This window comes from Myotis myotis, unplaced genomic scaffold, assembly GCF_014108235.1.
Source record: "Myotis myotis isolate mMyoMyo1 unplaced genomic scaffold, mMyoMyo1.p scaffold_m19_p_11, whole genome shotgun sequence".
In the NCBI taxonomy this organism is placed as follows: Eukaryota; Metazoa; Chordata; class Mammalia; order Chiroptera; family Vespertilionidae; genus Myotis; species Myotis myotis.
The window spans coordinates 13,830,044-13,853,437 of NW_023416315.1; the positions used below are offsets into that span (position 1 = coordinate 13,830,044).

The window sequence follows — 23,394 nt, forward strand, 5'->3', positions numbered from 1 at the left end:
AGGTTTTGTGAGTAGAAGTTTTGTTTTAGTGTGAAACCTGTCTTTAAGTTTATTTAAGAAAAATGTTATCATGGAATCTGGATTTTTTCTCCCCTAAACTTTTAACTTTTAAAAGTAATAGGTTATTATATATCCCAGTTAATAGCCTATGTACCTGAGTTTCCCTTCATCTCTCCGAGTCAGCATATGAGTTTAGTATTTTTGACTTGTAAATAGTACTGTGAAGATCCTTTATTAACAGACCTGCATAGTTACATCCCTCCCCGAACAAGACAGGCAGGGCCAGCTTTCTAATATTCTTGCCATGTGTCCTCCTTCACCTTCATGGTCAGGCATAGCTGACCTCGTTTCAGTCATCCCTGTGGCTCTGCCACTTGCTGTCCTTCGCCAGTCACCTGGCCTTTGGTCCCTCCTGAGCCGTGTCTTTTGCTCTTGATGTCCCTTCCATTCTGGCGCCACTGTCCTCGGTCCACAGGCTCCTCTCTGCTCTTTCAGAGTCCAGCCCAACTTCCTCCCTATTCCAGTTTGTTCTCCTTTCCATTAGCAGTTACCTCTCTAAGTAAAACTTTGCTTTAATAATTTATATTTTCATTTAAACCTCTAGTGTTTTTCCATTGCTTATTGCCCAAAGCTTAACATTGTTGACTTTCATGAAGCAATAGATATAAAGAGCTTAGATTTTGGCGACAGTTATACCTTAGTTTAACTAAAGGACTTTGGCCAACTTAATTAACTCAGGCCACAATTTCGTCATAAATAAATGGGAATAATAAGGGTACCTTTCTTATTAGATTAAAGGGATACTGCTATCAATAAATACAAATATTTACTCAGTGCTTACTGTGTGCCAGGCATAATTCTAAGTACTTTGCAAATTTTAATTCATTGAATCCTCATAGTAACCCTATGAAATAGCTATTTTACTCTCCTGATTTTATATAAGTGCAGCTGAGGCATAGAGAGGTGAAAGAACTTGCCCCTGGTCAGGAAGTAACTTAAGAAGGATTAAGTGGTCTAGCAGGAATTCAAACCCAGATAGTCTGGGTTGGAGCTCATGCTTTTACTGGTTTGCTGAGCAGCATGTAATAACTTTGGAATTGTACTGGGCTTATATCCAATAAGAGTTAAATCATTGTTGTTCTTCCTTCTGCCATCTGGTGTCAGCCCATATTTTCCCCTTACAAACCTTGATTCACCTCTTATGTCCTGTCAGGTAAATTTTTGTCCATTAATTAATTAATCTTTTAAATAGGTAATATACATAACTGTTCTAAAATATATGTCTTTCAGGTACCCACTTTCCGTCGTGGAGTCAACCAAGTTACTAATTTCTTAAGAATATTGAAAGATGTCCTAAAGCATTTATGAATACGTGCTTATTTACCAGAATTTTTATTCATAAATTTTTACTAGTTTTCTTTGATAGGTATTTTAGAGTGTACTTGCCTTGCTTTTTTTTTTAGCTTCACATCTTTGATCTTTCTTTTGTCTTAGGCTGCTGAAAAGACCCTGCTTTCTTTTGTACCCATGTTTTAGCTAAAGACCCAACCAAAATACTTCTTCTATGATGAAGGCTTCTCATACTCCCCCAGTTAATAGTGGTGTGTTCTTTCCCCTCGATACCTGCGGCCTGCATTTGGTTCTTTCCTAATGCTTTGCAGGGTCTTATAAGCCAAAGTTTCTCAACCCTGGCACTGGATTGATATTTTGGACTGGATAAATCTTTATTGTAGGGACCTGTCCTATGACTTGTAGGATGTTTAGCAGCATTTCTGGCCTCTACCCACCTCCAGCCACCACCACCTTCAGTTTTGACAAAAATTACTCTGGCCCTAGCTGGTTTGGCTCAGTGAATAGAGTGTCTGCCTGCAGACTGAAAGGTCCTGGGTTTGATTCCTGTCAAGGACACATGCCCTGGTTGCTGTCTCGATCCCCAGTAGGGGGTGTGCAGGAGGCAGCTGATCAATGTTTCTCTCTCATTGATGTTTCTCTCTCTCATGCTCCTTTCCTCTCTGAAATCAATAAAAATATATTTAAAAAAATTACTCCAAACTGTCTCACATGTCCTCCAGGTGGCAAGATTCCCCCTCACTGAGAACCACTAGAATAGAGGAAAGTACAATGGGTGCATGACTTGATTTAATTTCAAATTCTAATTTTGGCACTTAACTGTTTGATGATGATCAAATTCCTTAGCCTCTGTGAGTATGTTTCCTCATTTGTAAAATCGGGATGATGATACTTAATTTGTGGCTTTGTTGTGGAGATGCATTCTGAGGGACGAGGAAGTGAGAAAGCATCCAGCATTATGAGCAATTTTCGAGTCTCTCATCTGCACTGTGAGCATTGCGCAGGTACAGGTCATGTATCCATGACACATTTTCTCGCCACTTCCTTCATGTAGTAGCTGATCAAGAAATGTCTTTTCTTAAGTGAAAGAAGAGGTGTATGTTCCTCTTAATCTGACTTTGTGATTTGACTGACCTATGATTTGACAGGCTTGAAGGTAATTAACACTTGTTTATTTTCTAAAAGTACTGACAATCACATTTCTAGGGTTTCCTATACTTACACTATTATCAATCCTTTGGTCAGGTCTCAGCTGTCCTCACTTAGCCATGGTGACCTTGTGCCCAGTCGGATAAGGGCATCCTGGTTGCCTGTGGTGAGGATGCTGAGTGCTGCAGCAGTGCACCTCCCCCACTCTCCGCACCAGGCTGCTTCTCTCGCCCCAAGAGTGGAGTCTTGTAGTTGTCTATTTGACCCACAGCTTTCATTTCTCTTTTTTTTTCTTTTTAAATCAGCTTTATTGAGGCCTATTTTATGTCTAACTTTTATTTCTGAAACTGAAAGAAGAATAATGGTGCTTGTTGGCAGTATTTGTTATTTGTGGTGCAGTTTTCTTTAAATGTCTTGCTGTTCTTTAAACATAGCTTTGACTTTCTTATGTAATTGAAAGGGTGGCTGACATCTCACATTTTAAAACTTTATGGTTTAATTTATTGCCCATTACAGAAAAGTGGTAAAGAAGGACTTCTTGCCATTAAATGAAGGTTGTTAAGAGCAGGACCCTAATTTTGGTGACTTTTCTAACTGCTAGTTTTCCAGTTTTGTAGCAAAGTCACCAGATTTTTAAATTATTCTATTCTGTCATCATTATTGTCACTGCCATTGATTATCCTCTTTTAGGCTCTCACTGTTGTAAGTGCTTTTTTTGTGTGTGATGCTGTCTAGTCCTCATCACAGCCTCAGGAGGTCAGGGCGGTTGTTATGTCCACTCTACAGAAGGCCTTTCACAGATAGGATAAAAACTTCCCCAGGCCCACAGTTACCCGTGCGGGCATCGAGGTCCGAATCCAGGTGGTGTGATTCGGCTCACCTGCAGGGTATGAAATGTCTGTATAGAAAGATTTGGGAGCATTTCAAATTGTAGCATGTCTTTATGGAAGGTGTGCGTTCAGGTCTCTATTTGTAGTAGGTGGTTTGTTTTTATTTTTTCGCCTTAATAGAGATGACAATTAGATTGTTTAAAAGTACAGCCATTGGGTTTTATTTAACAGGTAATTTATAATTTGTAATATGTGCTGCAATATATGTAAGGGGACTTTAAATGCAGTACTTTTCACACCTGCCTCTGTGGTGGCGATCCTGTGGGCATGCTAGGGGTGGGGCCTTGCCGGCAGGCTGACTCAGCAGTCCCTGGACCACGCTATCGACACTTAGTATTTATTTACCATTTTAATTATTTCACTTCTCCTAGTCATCAGTGCATTCATTATGGTCAACCCAGTATGTTGAATTTTAGCTCAGAAGATTAATTTTAAATTGGTAAACATTAATATTCTTGGAATTGTTTGGTGTGGTGGTGCACATGATTGATTCTGTATTAACTTGGAATTATCCTCAAAATGTTGGGTCCTCAACTCGGAAATACAGTGACACATTTCCAGGTAGTGAAGCCTCTTTCCCAGCTCATTACTCTGCATCTAAATGCAGGGCACAGAGGATTTACCTTTTGTCCTGACTGTATTCAGAAGTACAACTGCTGGGTTTTCTCATCAGTTCTCACTAATCACTGTTTGAAAGAGCAAGGAGCCGGGGCCTATTTCAGTCCAGGGTGGATAAGGACAGTGTCTACTGAGACTGGTTTGAGTATCCAGTTCTTTTCCCACACTTCTCCATTCTGCTTATCGTCGTGCTTGTCAGAAGCAGTTATAGGATTTGCCTCATATCTGTCTTAGTGAGGAGGAGAAAGCCAGTGGGAGTGTTCGTTTCCTAGTAAGAGAGATTCTGGGCTAGAGAGAATCCCTTTGGTGTCACGTCCACACTTACAAGAAGTCTGTCTCAGGGAAGCACCCTAGATCAGGGCCAGCCCTCTCCGATCTGCCAGCTCGTCTGGCTGTGGTGGTTTCCCTTGGAGCTGCATTAGCAGGGCCTTACCCACAGAGGGGGAGGCAGGCGAAGTCTTCACACCCTGTGTCCTTTGTTCAGGTGGGAAGGAAGAAAGTCCCCGAGTTGTGACCGGAGTCATAAAATAATTTGGAAAATTGCTCTCATTCTGTTTCTCTCTTTTAAAATCATTTATTTTTCAGTTACAGTTGGCATACGTATTATATTAATTTCTGGTGATTAGACACATGACTTTCTAAGGGACCATCCTGATATTGTACCCACTTGACACCACACAGTTATATTATTGACTATATTCTGTCTGCTGTACTTTACATCCCCGTGACTATTCTGTAACAACCAATTTATAATTCTTAATTCCTTCACCTTTTTCACTCATGCCCCCAAACCCCCCTCCTCCCAACCTGTTTGGCAACCACCAAAGTAGGCTGTGTATTTATGAGTCTGTTTCTGTTCTGTTTATTTTGTTTTTTTATATTTAATTGTCAAGAGATAGGTATTTATTAACATTTTGTTGTTTGTATTTTTATGTGTTTTTCTTCTTTTTCTAATCCTCACCCGAGGACATGCTGGCTCAGGGGCCACCTGGCACAAGCTACAGAGCAATCTGCAGATTGCTGCTACTTGTGCTGGGCTTGGAGGTACCCAGGAGAGGCCAAGCTGCCAACAAGACAGACTGCTGCTAATGTTGGGCCTGACCAGGCCACTTAGCAAGAGGTATGGGGTACACCAGGCCAGATGTTTGTTTGTTTGAGAGATTTTTAGGAAAGTCTAAAGCATGAGGCAAGAGAGGTCATTTGTGTGGAAAAGCCACTGGAATGGGCTTGGGGTGGGCCCACAAGGTGTGTTGTGTGGGCGTCTCAGAAAAGGAGTTGGGCCTTTGCCAGCACTTCTGTCTTAGAGAAAGCTGCCCCTGACCCACCTTCAGCTCTTGCCGTGATGCTGCAGAATTCAGTTCCTCCCTGTATGTCTCTAGCACCTTACAAGCTGCTGCCCCAGCTCTGGAGCTCAGAGTGAGTGAGTCTGAGTAAGTCTGTGAGCAGGCCCTTTAAGAGGAACTGCCTGGGACTCCAGCTGCCGTGTCTTCCCTCGCAGCCTCAATGCCTGCTGGTTTTTATAGCCAGAAATTATAGGGCCTTCTCCCCCTGGCCCTGGAATCCTGGGCTGGGAGGCCTGGTGTGAGGCTTGGACCCCTCGCTCCTCAGGGGGGACCTCCACAGCCGAGATACCCCTTCTGATGTTTATGTGAGTATGGGACCCGCCTGCTCCACATCTCTGCCCCTCCTACCAGTCTCAGTGTAGCTTCTTTAATTTCATAGTTGTAGGATTTCCATTCAGCTAGATTTCAGGTGGTTCTGAATGACGGTTCTGTAGTTTAGTTATAATTTTGATGTGGTTGTGGCAGGAGGTGAGTACCGTATTTACCTACACTGTCATCTTGACCGGCAGTCTTCATTCTGTTTCTCTTTGCAGTTTAGGATTTTGGGGACAGCATCAGTGTGGGTGGTGCATGCGCAGGGCCAGGGAGATGCCTTTGAGAGAAGTCTCCACATTACTATACTCTCAACTTCTATTTCCAGCAAGCCATGGTGGATAGGAACGCCAGTAATAGATGAGCTCTGACTTGTTTCATAGGTGTATAGAAAAAAAGTTAGAGGCAGTCTTGACCAAACCCCTTACTTTACAGCTGAACTTGAGAGAAGGGAATTGCTCTGAGCCATGGGTAGTTAGTTCCTGACTGAGAACTGGGGCTTCTCTTGCTCTCAGCCTTCACTTCTGTGCTGCTGCTGACCTGTGTGCCTGACTCCTGTGGAGAAAACTGGCCCCTGCTCCAGGAGGGTGTGTGGGCTCCCTGAGTGGCTGCAGCCCTGTTCCTGGCCCATGTGTGGTTAGATGGAGCTCAGCTTTCAAAGAAGCCCAAGGATCTGTGCAGCCTCTGCTGCCTCCTGCTGCTGAGGCCAAGTATGTGTGTTGTTTTTTTTAAAAAAATATATTTTTTTTTTTTTTTTTTTTTTTTTTTTTTAGAGAGGAAGGGAGAGGGATAGAGTTAGAAACATAGATGCGAGAGAAACATCAATCAGCTGCCTCCTGCACGCTCCCTACTAGGCATGTGCCCGCAACCAAGGTACATGCCCTTGACCAGAATCGAACCTGGGACCCTTGAGTCTGCAGGCCGACGCTCTATCCACTGAGCCAAACCTGTCAGGGCAGTATGTGTGTTTTTTTAGGCAGGAGAGAAATACTTAAGATTTGACAAATGAAGGCAACAGAGGGGAAATTAGTAAAGGCTCCTTTTAACTATTTTTCAGAATATGCAAGGGGAGACCTATCCTTGAGCATGAAACTTGCTTCATAGATTTTTATTTTATTTTTTGCATCATCATAGTAATTCTGCACAAATGGTGGTAAGATTGCCATTATTGTTGGATTCTGGATTCTGGGGTGCTTTATTGCTTTAAACCTCAGTGGCTGAGAACAGAAATGACTTTTTTTTATACATACATATATTTTTATTGATTTCAGAGAGAAAGGGAGAGGGAGAGAGAGAAACATCAATGATGAGAGAGAATCATTGATCGGCTGCCTCCTGCAAGCCCCCCCACAGGGGATTGAGCCCACAACCTGGGCATGTGCCCCTGACCGGAATCGAACCTGGGACCTTTCATTTCGCAGGCTGACGCTCTTTCCACTGAGCAAACCGGCCAGGGCAGAAATGACATTTAAAAAAAAATAAAACTGTTGTTCTTAGCTTACAGCTAAAGGTTTTAAAAAATAGTAGTCTAGAATTAAAAGAAACTGCAGAATCAGATTATGTAACTTTATTACCACAGAGAATATCAAGTAGAGCCCATTCATGTTAGCTATGGGAGAACTGAGCCTAGAGAAGTTCAAGAAATGACTTAGTCAAGTTATAGTTATTTAGTCAATAATACAAGTCTTCTGGCTTAGTTCAGTTATATCACTTATTTTTGAGCTTCCTGTAAGCTAGACCTTCTTTTTATGATTTCCACAGATTATTTCTAATTCTCACTATGTTTCTAACCAGATATATGAAAATGGAAGCTCAGATACCTTGCCCAGTGAGTGAGTGAGCAGTGTTTAGTAACAGTGTGACCCCCGAGGTTGTGTTTTAATGCTTCATCTCTTAACCATTTTCTTTCCTTTAATGACTTACATAATCTTAATTAACTTAATTTGTTCCAGTGGTGAAGTCTTTTGCTTATTTTCATAGTCAGATGTTACAAACTATGCTTCTTAAAGAAAGTTAACCCAGGTGTGTGCAATAGCAACATTTAAAAAATCTGGACTCTTAACTTCTTTCTGAGAACACTTTGCTCATCTTGATAGCCTCATTGTCATGGGGAACTCATATGAACACATTTGGGTAGTGAATCTCATGAACTCATACCTGTGCAGCCTCCCACATGGTCAAACAACCTGAGAATGTGAAGGACCTGAGGTAGAAAGATAAAAGCTACTTGAGGATGAGATGGTGGTGAAAGATCTTTTAGGAAAAGTGTTGACATTTACTGGTACTATTACTAGGAACTCGTCCACATTCTAAATTGTGTTTACTGTCCCCATGATTCAACTTGGTTTCTCCTTGGCCAACCCTTCTCTCCCCTGGCATGAAGCAGTAAGCTCTGTGATAACATGAGGACGATGTAAGCCCATGAAGCCAGGGGACTTTGTTTATTGCTATGTATCAAACACATAGTCTACTGTGTGGCTAGAAAAGAGGGGGTAAGACTCGATGAGGGATTTTCATGCTACTTGAGAGACAGTCATTCTGTTTTCTCTTTTTGAAATCTCTGTATCTGTACCCTCACTTCCTGATGCTCTGTTGTCTGCTAAGGTCGTTTAGCCAGATTCTCAAGGTAAACAGAAGTGTTAGGTTTTTACTGCTAACTTTCCAGAGTTGAGTGATATTATATATCTTCTGCTTGTCTTTTCTCCACTTGTCTATTGTGGACAAGACCCCTAAATGACTTAAAATGGTTTAATGATATTTATTAAATGTTAATATTCATTGGGCATATTGAATTTCTAATGTATAGGAACATGATCTGTATTTTAAAAATAATTGCTTATGGAAATAATTGATAAAATTCCTCTCCCATGGAAGTAAGTCCAGAAAAACTTTGACCTCCTTTCCTGCATTATTAAAAATATATGCACATTATTAGTCATCAGTGAGATATACCCTTCCTATCCACTACAGTCACTGAAATGAAAAAGACAGAGAAAGCACTGGCTATGAGGAAGACATCAGAACCCTCACACGTGGCCACTGAGAACGGAAAGTGGTGTAGCCACTGTATAAAACAGTCTGGCAGTTTATCAAAGGGTGGAACATAGAGTTACCCAATGATCCAACAGTTGCACTCCTAGGTATATACTCAAGAAAAACAAAAACATATATCCACACAGAAACTTGTATGTGAATGTTCATGGCAATTTTATTTATAGTAGTCCAAAAGTGGAAAAACCCCAAATGTCCATCGAGTGAATGGCTAGACAAATATGGCATTTCCAGTGGAACATTGTTGAACAATGAAAAGGAGTGATGAAGTGCTGATACATGCTATATTTGGATGAACCACTTACAAAAGACCACTATGTATGATTTCACTTATATATAAAACTAGGGGCCCGGTGCACAAAATTTGTGCCCTGGGGGGTGGGGGGGGGTCCTCTCAGCCCAGCCTGCCCCCTCTCACATACTGGGAGCCCTCAGGGGATGTCCTACTGACGGCTTAGATCCGCTCCTTGCTCCCTTTGGGGAGTGGGTCTAAGCCGCAGTCCGGCATCGCTTTGTGGGAGGCAACTGGGCTGATCAGAGGAAGGCACCAGCCCCATCACCCCACTGCTGCAGCCACTGTCAGTCACCACAGCCACCAAGGCGTTTTCATCAACACAGACTCCAGTCCCTTCACCATGAAAAAATAACTTTCTTATAGGCATTTTCAGGATGTGTCTTTCATAGAATATGACATTTCTTTCTTTTTTTTTTTTTTTTTTATCCTCACCTGAGGATATGTTTCCATTGATTTTTAGAGAATGTGGAAGAGAAAGGGAAAGACAGAAACATCAAAGTGAGAGGAACACTTTGATTGGTTGCCTCCTGCATGAGCCCTGACTTGGGCCCTGGCCAGGGAGGAGCCTGCAACCTAGGTACATGCCCTTGGTCAGAATTGAACCCAGACCCTGCGGTTGGCAGGCCGAGGCATTATCCACTGAGCCAAACAGGCTAGGGCAGGATATGACATTTCTTAGCACTCCAGCAGCGGATCTGTGTTTTTTTTCTCCAGGAGTGTGGTGGAAAAACCCTAGGTCACCTTCTTGGATTCTTATTACCCAAGTTACTTATTACCCAGTGGCATACAGGGAGCTTAGCCAATGAGCGGTCAGAAAAGGTGTTTCCTCTGGAGTTCACACTGATCCCTGGCTTGGCCCCTGCCCAGGCCTAAAGCTTTGGGGCCTGGGCAGGGGACCCCCTGCTTCCTCCGATTGCCAGCTCCACCCCTGCCCAGTCCTAACACCTCGGCCAGAGGTGTTAGGACTGGGCAGGGGACCCCCAACTCCCTCTGATTGCCGGCTCTGCCCCTGCTTCCCTCGATCACGGGCTCCACCCCTGCCCCCTCGGCTCTGATCGCAGGCTCAGGCCCTGCCCAGGAGCCCCCGGCTCAGGCCCTTCCTAGGCTGCTCAGGGCCCACACGGGGCCTACCTCGGAGTGACCTGGGTGCCCGATGATGTTCCTGGGACCCAGGCCGCTGGGCGCCTACGTATGCAAATTAACCACCATCTTTGTTGGGTTAATTTGCATACTCTCCTGATTGGCTGGTGAGCATAGCTGAGGGACAGTCAATTTACATGTTTGTCTATTATTAGGTAAGATTATTAGTAAGATGTCCAGAATAAGATAGAAAGTAAGTTAGTGGTTGCTTAAGGCTGGAGGAGTTTGGAGCGGAAGGAGAATGACTGCCAATGAGTAGTGTTTCTTTTTGGGTAATGAAAGTGTTCTAAATTAGATAGTGGGTGTTCTAAATTAGATAGTGGCTATGGCTGCACATCTAAATACCATAGACTTATACACTTATAAGGGTGAATTGTTTGGTATCGAAATTACATTTCAATAAAGTTATTATAAAAGTATATATAGCCCTGGCCGGTGTGGCTCGGTTGGGCATCATCCCAGGCACCGGAAGGCCGGTTCGATTCCTAATCAGGGCACATGCCTGGCTTGTGGGCTTGATCCCTGATGGGGGGGCATGCAGGAGGCAGCCAATTGATGTCTCGCTCTCACATTGATGTTTCCCTCTTTCTCCCTCTCCCTTCCTGTCTTTCTAAAAATCAATAAGTCTTTAAAAAATGTATATATAGATGTATGTATAGATGCATTTGTTTGCGTGAGCATAAATTATCTCCAGAATGATACACATTGGTTGCTTGTGGGAGGAGATTTTTACTAAATATCATTTTTTGTCTTTTGAATTTTGTGCCTTGTGACAATATTACCTATTTTACAAATAAATATTGAGTAATAACGGTAAAATAACTTATCTCCTCTCTTAATTTCATTGTGATCAGGTACTTCAGGGGTTAGATTATCTACACAGGAAATGCAAGATCATTCATACTGACATCAAGCCAGGGGACATCTTGATGTGTGTGATGATGCACACGTGAGAAGAATGGCAGCTGAGGCCATGCAGTGGCAGAAAGCCGGTGCTCCTCCTCCGTCAGGGTCTGCAGGTGAGGGCCAGGCCAGCTCTGTCTCAGCCAGTTTGGGAACATTGAGAGCTTGCAGGGTTGCATGCTGAGGCAGCTGTGTACGTATTAGGAACTTTGGTAAGAACCTGATGGATAGAAATAACTACTTTTTTTTTAAGAAGGAAGATGCTTCAAATTACACTTTCACATTTGAGTTCTTTGTTCTCGCTTAAAAGGTCATTTCAGTTCTTACCTTTGCACATTTCCTTCTGTCGCCCACTTCTCTGTAGAAGAATATACAGCAGCAGGGCCTATGTAGCCGACGTGTAGTCATCAGAGTTTTTTCTAGCTTCAGGCTTGTTAGCATGCCTCCTAGTCTCCAGTTAGCATAGTTACATCAGTCATAGTCTACCTAGTGGATTTGGAATCAGTTACAGACCCCAGGGGCGGGGGGGAAAGACCAAGTGACTTGAGTATTAGTATATCAAGTTTAATTTCTGGTTTTCCCTGACTACAAAGGTGGCAGTGAGGGGTTGACTGTTCTCTCCCCTCCCCTCACAGTGTGTGTGCCCCAGGCTGTCAGGCAGGCGAGTAGGCTCAGGGCTGCAGCCCTGTGACTGACGGGGGCTTGGGAGATGCAGCACCTCTGAATCTGATTTCTACCATCTGTGTTTTCCTAGATCATGGACTCTTTTAGTCTTTCAAGCTTTTGAGACTGGCAAGGTCTGGTCATTTGATTTGTAGAATATTTGCTGCAATATTTGATTTACTTTAGTTGTACAAACTTGCTAAATAATTTTCAAACATCTCATCTAAATTGTTTCATTGTTTATAAAACAAGTTGGTTCAATGACTTCATTTGTGAATCTTCCATTTTCTTAAGTTATTAGTCAGTGCTTTTGGATGGCACTGAAATGGACTTTTGGATATTTCTGAAATGAATGGTTATTTCATTTCATTTTATTTTTAAATGGTTATTTAATTTTAGATAAACAAGAGAAATGGTTCCATATTGAACAGCTATTGCTATGATTTTTAAGAACCATTCATTTGAGTTGGGTAAACATTCTTTAGACTTAGATCTCTTTGATTCAGAAGCTCTAGTATTTAAATTGTTGAAGTTGGATAGCCATTAAAAGACAGTAATTATTTCATTTTACAATTTAATAAGGATATGTATCAATTTCCCTCTAAACTGTCGTTTTTTTGTTTGTTTGTTTTAGTGAGTACGGCTCCACAGCAAAAACCTGTAAGTACTAATCTTAAAAGCATCTGCTCATTACTGAACTTTTCGCAGTGTAACAGTAGTTTGTTTCTTTCTGCAACAATTTTTCATTTAAGGGTAGGTTGAGGGAATTGGTCATATATTGTTTTGGTTCCTTTCTCAATCACAGATATCCTAATATATAGTAATGTAATACACAGGTACGTTTACAAATGCTGTGTATCCTTGAATATAGAAGACTTAAACTGTTTTGGTCAGCTGAACTGAATTTTAGACTTAGAAATAGTTAGAGCGGTTCCAAGTTTGATCTTCATCTTCCTTGCGTGCTTTCTGGAGTGCTGTTGGCCGAGCTTGGTGAAATAGGTGATAGAAATAGAGTTTAGAGTGTGATTATTCTGAAAACACTTTACCTTATTTCTCATTGGCTTCCAAGTTACCTGTTTTTCTAATGCAGCTCTAAATTTTTTCCCCTCGCTAGCAGTTAAATATGGGAGGGATGATCTTTTTTGTGGTCCTGAGAAAACACTGAGTCCAGTCAAATGAAGCAGGCTGCCTGGAAAGAAACCCTGCCCAGCAGCCCTGACCCCAGCTGGGTCCAGGGGACGATTGAATGTCTCTATCTCGTCACCTACAGATTTTAGAGCTTTGAAAGGAAATGCCCAGGAATTCAGGGTGCCGCCACAGCCCTCAGTTTGGAATGGAAGTCCCAGTAGAAGAGGAGTGGTACTAATTGCGCCACCTGGCCTGCGAGGCCGTGAGCCGTGCCGTTCTCCATAGTTCCCCACGACTCGAGCAGCTGGCTTTGCTCTGTGAAAACTGGAGGCTCTCATGGCTAGTAGCTTCCAAGTTAGATGCCTATCATTGGAGGCGCTTTTCTCTTTTTTCCTTTCCTTCATGGGCTCATTTCCTACGTTCATGCAGTCTTGGCTGTTGGTAACAGCTCAGTGTGTGAGACCCAAACACGAGCAGTGCTGTTGACCGCCCATGAAGGAAACACCTGCTTTGGCAGGCACCTTGGTAAGGTAGGAAGGAGAGGGGACTTTGTTACTTTGTGTACAAGCAGCAGCACATAAAACTGGCAAGTGGTGCTTCTTTTTTTTTTTTTTTTTTTTTTAAATATATTTTATTGAATTTTTACAGAGAAGAAGAGAGAGGGATAGAGAGTTAGAAACATCAATGAGAGAGATCGATCAGCTGCCTCCTGCACGCCCCCCACTGGGGATGTGCCCGCAACCAGGGCACATGCCCTTGACCGGAATCGAACCCGGGACCCTTGAGTCCGCAGGCCGAAGCTCTATCCATTGAGCCAAACCGGTTCGGCAAGTGGTGCTTCTTGTTTTCTCAGCATATTCAGTACTTCTCAGAGTTTCAATGGAAAAAACTTAATTGGATTTAAGCTACATCCCTCTGAGGGTAGGACCTATTATTTGATATTACATTGGTTCCTTTTTTCCTGGTTTGACTGTAACCCTAGCCACCAGGTAGGTCTCATGTCTGGGCATGTGATTTTAATTGAATACAATCTGAAAAAAAACCAGACTTTGTTAGTATTTGCTATACTTCCAGGCTTTATACTATTGCATAGTGCTTTCAAAAGAAGCAGACTGACCTGTGGTATTTTCTTACCATGTTGTAGATAGGAAAAATTTCTAAAAACAAAAAAGCAGCAGAAAAGGCAGGCTGAGTTACTGGAAAAGCACCTGCTTTTGGGAAGAATTGGAGTGTGAAGCCAAAAGGAAAATAATAGAAGAAAATGTCACATCAGCTGTACCTTCCAAGGAGCAAGATGATGAATACCGCCCAGAGGGGAAACTAAAGACAGCAGCGCCAGAGGAGGCTGCTGAGGGAGAGCCTGCGCTGGACAACGGTCAGTCGCTCGAAGACGGGGCTGCAGAGAGGGCCAGGCCTCACTAACAGGGCCCTCCCCCGGGCACCACAGAGGGTGGCCGTGCTGCTTCAGAGTGAGGAGGGTTCTCTTTAACTCCTTACTCAGGAATATGGGGAACTGTCTGGTAATTCATTTGTAAAATGGATGCCAGAAATATGTTAATATTTTCACAAGTTTTTTAAAACATGGGAAATATCTGAGAAACTCCATGTTTCTATCATGCTGATGATTGTCTTTTATTTTGTAATTAACCTTTTACGTAATAGTACTATACCCACAAACCTTCCCTGAGGGTTACAGAGGAGACGGTAGAAATGGAAATGCAACTATTAGATCATTTTCCCCCAGGAACTAACTCTTTCTAATAAGAGAAGGCCAGTTACTTAATAAATGCAAATTAAGATTTCGGAAACCTGAGAGCCAAGCGGTGTCTGCTATGTAGTGCATAAGTTAAGCACATTTAGAGTTCTCTCTTGTTGGAGGAGATAAGTGCTCAGTGCCATTGTGGTAAGGAGGTAACAAGTTCTAATTCTCCATTCATCAACCTTTGAAGGTGAAGCTGAGGACCAGGAAGAGAAAGAAGATGCTGAGAAGGAAAACATTGAGAAGGATGAAGACGATGGTGGACAGGAGCTCGAGAAGATAGACCCCACCTGGATAGAATCACCTAAAATCCAATGACCACATTGGGAATGGCCCGTTCCTGCTGGAGCAGCAGCTGGATGATGAAGACAATGATGAAGTAGATTGCCCAAACCCCGAGGAGTATAACTCTGATGATCCAAACGCAGGAAGTGATTACATGTATACCAACTCCTATGAACAATTCAATGATAAATTGCCTAATGGACGAAATAAAATTCCTAAGTCTCAGTTTCCAGAGTTTTCCACCTCATTGTCCTCTGGGCCCTTAGAACCTGTGGCTTGTGGCTCTGCACTTTCTGAAGAATCCTGCTTACTGAGCAGGAGTAAAACAGCCCATCCCAAGACAAGAGCAGGATGGTTTTCGCCTTCAGCACTGGGGATTTGCCAAAAAGTAAGTGTCCCTCCCCATCAGGTACCTGCCTCAGTGGTCTGAGTCACACTTGACAAAGGAGGGAATTGGCTGGAGGTGGGAAAGCCATGTCTGTCTGCCGCACCACTTCCATTTTATCTGTGTGCTCGTGAATAACTAATGTGACATAGAGTATAGTCTGTGCCACTTTCTCTTGCTCGCTACGTCTCAGATCCATTTCTGAGCTTGTCCCATTCTCTCTATATTTAGTGACATCGTCTAAGAACCTTCCCAGTTTAAGAACTTATACCTGTAGCTTTCTAGAATGTGTAGTTTAATTTATACGTCCATCTGTAATATTTAGTTTTTGGTTTGTTTTGTTTCTATTCAGAGGTAGGTGCCTGTTCTTTGTCTGATTGAGAAGGGGTGTCTTTACTTTGATACTTATTCCTGATTATAGGACTTGGTTGCTGCCATTTTAAAGGCAGTGGCAAGGATTTCAATGTGAATGCCACGTGACACATCTCTGCCGTGACCTGCCAAGGGACTTCAGTAAGAAACCCTGGGCACCATGGCTGGTTTCCATTCTGGCCTCACAAACCTCCTCTGCTCCCCCTGCTGACAAGTGTTTAACAGACAGTCCGTGGGCGAGCCAGCCGCAGATCGCTCAGCCAGGTCTGCAGCCCTTCCATTTCAGCAGGTGGGAAAGGCCTGCAGAGCCGCCTTGCTACACACAGTCTGATCCTGTTTACCTTTACTCCGAGCAGAACCTTTTAAAGGTACTTACAAGGTGCTTCACCTGGGATGTCGGTTCATCCAAGGACGCACTCACCTCTGCGTGTCGTACTCACTCTCAGGCTGCCAACACTGCTGACTGCTGGGCACCAAGTGTCGCATAGCCCCTTCCCCTTTATTTTCAAGACACGATAACGAACATCTGTGTGCACCAGGCGTGTTCGCTCGTGCTCTGTCCCTTCACTGTGCTTCCCGCTGGCCTGGAAGGTTTCCTCCTGTTTATCCATTGTCCATGCTTTTGGCAAACTTTCGTTGTTTGGTCAGGTAGCAGCTCAAACACGAGTCCTGTGTTCCCCCGCTGGCCTGATCCTTCCCCCTCTTCCCTACTGGTCAGCTCTCCTTAAGTGCATGGTCATTGTTCATCTCCATTGTCTCTCTGCACTAGGATGTAAATCTCTTTGAAAGGGCTCTGTGTTTCTGAGGTAGAAGTGAAATTAAAAATAGAAAAAAGAAAAAAGGGGAAAAGAGAGAGAGTGAGAACAAGAGAGAGACAAAGCAGATTAGTACTGTAGACTTTTGTCTTTTAACCTGGCATTGTGATTCTTATAAATTACAGATATAAACTATTTTTGGGTTAATGTTCAGTATTGGAGTTGTGAGCCTCTTTGTATTCTCCCACTTACACTGAAATGCTTGTGCCCTGATTTTTTTGTTTTGTTATTGTTACCATCACAACAGTTTGGTTTGTCCAAGGCTTATTCGAGATCTTGTTTGTTTAAAAAAAACCCAACAAAATAAGATAAATAAAAGCGAGATGGGGGGAAAGAAAAAAAAAAAAAAAAAAAGAAAGGGCTCTGTGTTTTCTCTTTATAGCTCAGCATCTAACTTGACTCTAAGATAAACATTTGTTGAGTAATGAACAAACAAATCAGTGATACTTGGTTACATTCTTCTACTCGTTCCTTTCTCCCACTTTTTTCTACTCACAGTCAAAATTTTACTCTGTCCAACAACACACACTCCATCCATTCCCAGCACCCTGCCTGTTGCATGAGTGCTGGGAGAGGCAGGGAGAACTATTAGGTCTGGTTTTTCCCCATTGATCTTTTAGAGAGAGTGGAAGAGAGGGAAAGACAGAGAGAAACATCGATGTGAGAGAAACACATCAATTGGTTGCCTCCTGCACAGGCCCTAACCCGGCCCAGGCTTGGGAGGAGCAAGCAAACAAGGTGCGTGCTCTTGACCGGAATTGAACCTGGAACCCTTTGGTCTGCAGGCCAACGCTCTATCCACCAGCCAAACCAGCAAAGGCGAAGTTCTTTTTTTCTTTTTCTTTTTTCATTGAGCCTAGTCTCTTCTTACCAAACAGACCTTTTGAATATTGTCACATTCTAGGGACATAGCAGGGACAGGATCTCCTCATCCAGGCATGTGATGGGAGGTCCTCATTTTGGTTTTTAGCTTGGCTGTTTCATAACCATGGCCAGCACCCCACCGCTCCCCCTATGGGAGGTGTTTTCTGCAAGAAAGGGGTGTGATCTAGAGGCTGGTGGGTGCCACGTGGTACTTAATGAATACGAGGCAAGAGAAACAAGCTTTTATGACGAAGACGATGATGAAGAAGATTGCCCAAACCCCAAGGAGTATAACCTTGATGAGCCAAACGCAGAAAGTGATTACACGTACAGCAGCTCGTGTCAACAATTCAATGGTGAATTGCCAAATGGACGACATAGAATTTGTTTAGATCCTTTTCATTACGGCAGAGCGTGGTTGAAGAGGCCAGGCCAGAGCGAGAAGTCTGAAGGAAGGCACACACACCAGGCTGGAGAATGTGGGAGCCTCGAAGGTGGAGGGAGGAGGCAGGATTCCTCTTGGGTTGTTCGCTGCTGGATCCATAGACTAGACCCTGGCTCATCACGGCCGAGGGGCAGAGACTTGAGGCAGCGTGGTGGTGTCGGCTTTCCCTTGCAAGTATGTTGGTCTGTTTTGGATCCTTCCCCTCTCACCTAATGGTGACCGGGTCAGTCCTGCCTAGGCTGGTGTAACTAACACAGGTCCTCTGCCATCTCACTTTGCTCTCACTCCCTAGCCATTCTCTGGAGAGCAGTCCAAAGAGAGAGCTTGTTGAAAGCTTATCCCGTCCACTGAGCATGGCCCCGGAGGCACAGTGCTAACGCTTACAGCTCTATGCAGTCTGCTCCCTGCCGGTCATTTCCCTAACATCCCCTGGGTCTACTTCCTGGGCTCATTCTGTACCTCCCACACTAGCTTTGTTCTGAAGTTTCTCAGAAGTACCAGCGGGTGTGTTGGTGCCTCTTTGCACTCCACCTCCCTGGCCTAGAGCTCCCTTCCCAGACTCCCTTTCCTCAGGCCTCTCCTCAGGCCTCCCCTGAACACCCTCCATTATCCAGCTCCTTTCTTTGCTTTGCTTTTCTTCACAGCATAAAGAGCCACCTGACATGGTGTGTGACTCATTTTATTTGCTTTATTGCCCATACTCCCAGCTGGTACATGAGTTACCTAATTTGGGGTGTGGTGGGTGAACCTCATTTGTCTTGTTTATGCTGTTTCTTGTGCCAAGACAGCACCTAGAACAGATAATGGGTCGGGTTTGGGCACTAAATCTCCTAATTTTGCTCCTTGCATTTGGTACTGAATCTGCATATCGAGAGGGCATTCATGCCTCCTGTTACAGATACTTTAAACTAAAGTATCAATGTGGTTTTTCCCAGTGGTTAGAGTATCGACCCATGGACTGAAGGGTCTCGGGTTCAATTCCCGGATTCCCAGTCAAGGGCATGTACCTTGGTTGCAGGTTCCCCAGCCCCAGGTCAGGGCATGTGCAGAAGGCAACCAGTCGATGTGTCTCTCTCACATCGATGTTTCTCTCTCTCTCCCTTTTCCTCCCTCCCTCCCTCCCTTCCAATCTCTCTAGAAATCAATGGAGGAGATGTCCTTGGGTGAGGATTTAAAATGAATGAATGGATGAAGTATCAATCTGGGCCTAGAATAGAGCCTTGCAGTGCAGTGATGGCGGCTGTTTTGTCACCTGTAGGCCCCCCTGGCTGTCGTCTTACTAGTTTCTAGGATGGTTTCAAGTGGAGGGAACACAGTGTCACCCTGAGACCAGTTTATCAGGAATGGCTTAAGACTGCAGGCCTTCATGGAGTGAACTCTTTCCACTTGCCACTCTCTCCTTGGTAGCAGTAAAATGGGTGTGACTGTGCAGCAAGCATGATTGTACCTGTGTTTGAATGACTTTTTGTTTAGCATAATTCTCTCCAGGTCCATCCATGCTGTTGCAAATGGTAAGAGTTCTTTCTTTTTCATAGCAGCGTAGTATTCCATTGTGCAGATGTTGAAATGACTTTTTGAATATTACAGTCAGGTACTCAGAAGAAAGTTCTCTTTTACCTTCTCTGTGCTTTTATACAATTACATGTTTAAGGTAAATTCCATAGTGCTGTTTGTGAGGTGGTCATTGCCTCACACCTGAGCCAGGGGATGTGGTCCCTGGAGCAGGCCCTTCCCCCGCCACTGGCAAGGGGAGCCCCGGGCTCTACAGGCCAGACACTGCCCGCCTCCGGTGCACAGTCTGTGTGTGCGGGGAGGGGTGGTCCCTTCCTCTCCCTTCGTTTCACTGAGTCTCAGACAGCTTCAGTCATTGGCCAGAGTCTTAGAATTTGTAGGTGTTGGAACTTAGATTTTACTCCAGTTTTGCAGACCTCAGATTCCGGTTTCCTGCCTGCTGCCTCTCCTGTCAATGCCACACGGACTTGTCCAGCCTTCGCGTGCTGCCCATGCATCCATCAGGGCAGCATTTTTGTTTCTCCTGGAACTCTCTTCTCAACCCATTCTCTGTTCGGGGTGTACATTGTGCCTTTTTATGGGCTGCTTTCCTTCTTATTTCTGAGTTTCCTGTGTTTCTTCTTAGCTCAGATCTGGCCTTTGATGGGGCCCATGGTGATCAGTCTTTTTATAAAGAGGAACGTGGGCATTGGCAGTCAGCAGGAAGGGAACATGTGAGTCTGCCCGCCCCAGTGACCCACAGCCTGAGGAATGGGTCTTGAGGGTCAAACCAGAGCGCTCTCCACCTCCGCTGGCCCCTCCTGAGGGGCTGTGTCGGTGTTCTGGGTGCCAGGCACCTCACCTACCCACGGCCCTATGAACAGTGAGCACGGCCGGCCTTGCTGCCCTGGGTGCTGAGGCGTCAGAGCCTCCTTCAGTGCCATGGCTTCGTGGCACAGATGCACCCACAGGAGGTTTGGTTCATTTCGCAGTGCCCAGCTTTGCCTGAGCAAAGGGTGTTTAATGTTGTGTTTAGTCTGTAAAAACCATTTCAGAATTCTACAGTAAAAGCCATGGCTGTACCTCATCCTTTCCAGAATTCCGAGCTTGTAGGTCAGTTGAGGTTTGCTGCAGATGCTGACTGAGCTCCAGGATTTGCTGTCTGGGCCTCACCAGGTTACTTCCATGGTCACTGGCCCGTGGTCACTGTGCGTGATGCAGGCATGGTCTGGACTTGTCTGAGACGCTCTTCTGTCCCGAGCCCTGAGGAGGCTGGCCCTGTGCCGACCAGGAGGTTCTCTCAGGGTCACCCTGGGGCTGAGAGGGGCCGATTATTTGGCAAGACCATCGTGAAGGACCTCAGAGGTTGAGAGGTTTGCCTTACAAACCAGGTCTTCTCAGGAAATCTATCTTCTGCAATATTCCTTGTCCAAGGCTAACCAGGCTGATGAGTCCTGGCCTTTAATCTGTTTAATCATCATCTAACATCCCAAGCAGAGGGAGGGCGGGGGTGCAGGGACAGTGACGCTCAGAGTGGCGCTCTGCTGCCGTGCTCTGTAGTAATGCACAGATGGGCTAGGTGGGGCCCACCAGGGAATGTGCCCTCACACAGTGAGCAGCCAGAGACACGCAGGAGGGAGCTGCACGGGGCTGGTCCCTTGCACAGGGCTGACCCGAGGGGCGAAGGAATTGGAGGCAAAGGAGAAAGGGCGGGGCGGTGCCCGAGGGGTCTTGGGCAGCCTAGTTTGTTCCTTTTTGCAAAATGTTTTCCAGAGATAGAGACCACAAATGTTAAATTCTTTTGAGTTCAGCTTACAGGGTTCCAGGCCTCAATGACCATCCTATCCCTTTTCTGGAAAAGGAGGCTCTGTGCCCGGCAGACGTGTGTGCACACCTGCCAGCCACTTCCCCCATGCACTAACTGTCGTGCTGTTTGCTCATGCCAGCCAAAACCCGGGCAGCGGACTTACTGGTGAATCCCCTGGATCCACGGAACGCCGATAAAGTTAGAGTTAAGATTGCTGACCTGTGAAATGCTTGTTGGGTGGTAAGTAGAATTTTCTTTCTAAAACATTTGGTTGTGGCCATGTAGAAGACAGGCTGTTTTCTTTTTTTAATGTGTCCTCCCTGGTAATGCAGTCTGTTCCCTTTCAGCATAAACACTTCACAGAAGACATCCAGACACGTCAGTACAGATCCATAGAGGTTTTAATAGGAGCAGGTTACAGCACCCCTGCTGACATCTGGAGCACGGCCTGTATGGTAAGAGCGGCGTAGGGCGTGGCCACTTTCCTCCCTGCAGAGGCTCATCACCTGGGTGCCCGTGACGGTCAGGGTCTCGCTGGTGCTGCCGTCCGCACCGTCCTGACCATAGAGGTTGTCCACTGTGGGCAGGGGAGGGGCAGGTTGCAGCCTTAAGTGTCCTAAGAATTGGAAGAACTCTTCTCGGGCATGTCCTGGGCGTGGGCTGGGTTGGGTCTGGTCTTGTGAGAGAGGTGTCCTCTCAAGACCCTGGGCAGCCAGCCCTGAGAACCAGACCTCCACTGTGGTGGCAGCGACTTCAGCTAATTCCTCTGGTTGCTGAGAGCCTGCAGGTTGTCTGCAGCCTCATGCTTCACTCACACTGTGGCCCAGGGGATGATTTTCTGAGTGTGGAGGCCCCTGGCCGACCCTATCTCTTTACTGGAGAGGAAGGTCAGCCATCTACCAGTGTTTTGTCTCTCTTTTTCTATAAAGTCAAATCTAGAGAATGTCCTGGCTTCTTGTTCAGGGCTGTCCATTCGCTTCGGAGACAGCAGTAGCTGCACACGCTCCTGAGACCAGGTCTTCCGTGGGGGACACGGTGAGGTTTTCCTCGGACCTCAGGAGTCCTCTTCCACCCGGTGTCCAGTCCTTTCCCGCTGCCGGTCTTGTGCATCAGGAGTTTAGTGGTGTCTAAGCTCGCCCCAGGCCCCACCAGGGCATCTCTTTCTCACTCCCTACATGTGAACTGATGAACGTGAACGGTCCGTCATCCATAAGCCGGTTTCGGTTTCTCTTTCTTGGCCCTCTCTCCTGGCCAGGTCAGCACCTTCCTCCTCGTGGCTGTACTGGGGAGTCCTGTTGGAAATGGAGTGTGTGTGTGTTGATTAGAGTGGTGGTTCATGCTTTCCTTATTTCATATCCCCCCCTCACCCCCCAATTCTCCTCTGACCTTGAAATGCAAGGGCATGTGTGCAAAGCTAGGCACTTGTCTCATTGAAAAAATGCTGAATAATTAGATTTACTGTTATTCAAAGGTGAATGTAACAGTTGAGTTTATTGGATTATTTGTTACCGCTGCAGCAAAAGCATTGTTAATAGCACTAAAACGATATGAAAAAAGTAGATGTTTCAGGTTAGCATGATCTGAGGCAACAGATATGGCAAACAGAACTGAAACTGTGCCTTTCTATTCCCGCGTGGCTCTGATGGATATTTCCAGATAATTCTGAAAATTGAGTTTCTCAGTAAGTATCAAAAACTAAGGCATTGCTGTGACTGGGTATGGAAAAGAATGGTTAAAAGACTTGGTGGAAATGTGGTGGTTCCTTTGAAGCTCGAGATGCTCTGTGTGGCTCCTGAGGGCAGGCGGGGGCGGGCGGGGGCTGGGGGGGGGGCTGGGGCAGGAGAGGGGAGGCTTTGAACAGTGGGAGCTGCGGGGGAGGATGCTTCAGGACGGGCTGAGGTCAGGCCTTGCTTGTCCCAGCAGCACAGAAGGGGCCACGTCAGAGCCGCCCTGAAGAGACTCTGAGAACTTTTTTAACTCTGATATCCTGTGCTTCTAATTTTGGATCTTAAATGTTGGTGATATAACCAGAAAAATAGGACAAGATCACAGATATGGCAGAATAATGGCAGAGCAGGCAGTACAGGCCATACCAGGGTGTCTGTCTTCCCTCCATTATAGAAGAATTGGTCCGTCCACACAGTCTCCTGCCCGCTGACTCCTGCTGCTGCTGCTGCTGTAAATGGTGGCCTCAACTTCAGCCACCCCTGGGGAAGAGCATTCACTTCTCCTTCCAGCAGCTCTCCCCCCGACCCTCTCGCCCCTCCTTTCCAATAAATTAAACACACTCTCCCTCAGCACTTCTAGGGCCACTTATGAGGGTATGAAA

The 23,394-nt window shown here is 45.2% G+C and overlaps 1 protein-coding gene across 1 annotated transcript in view; it reads left to right on the forward strand.

Annotated features, from left to right (window-relative positions):
- Positions 1-23,394, forward strand: part of SRPK2 (SRSF protein kinase 2) — a 239,748-nt gene that overhangs the window by 205,804 nt on the left and 10,550 nt on the right. The window contains 11 exon segments of the mRNA XM_036327570.1: positions 11,003-11,081; positions 11,084-11,167; positions 12,349-12,374; positions 13,987-14,006; positions 14,008-14,055; positions 14,057-14,217; positions 14,792-14,907; positions 14,909-15,188; positions 15,191-15,274; positions 21,205-21,305; positions 21,413-21,520. Coding sequence (XP_036183463.1) covers positions 11,003-11,081; positions 11,084-11,167; positions 12,349-12,374; positions 13,987-14,006; positions 14,008-14,055; positions 14,057-14,217; positions 14,792-14,907; positions 14,909-15,188; positions 15,191-15,274; positions 21,205-21,305; positions 21,413-21,520 — 1,107 coding nt within the window.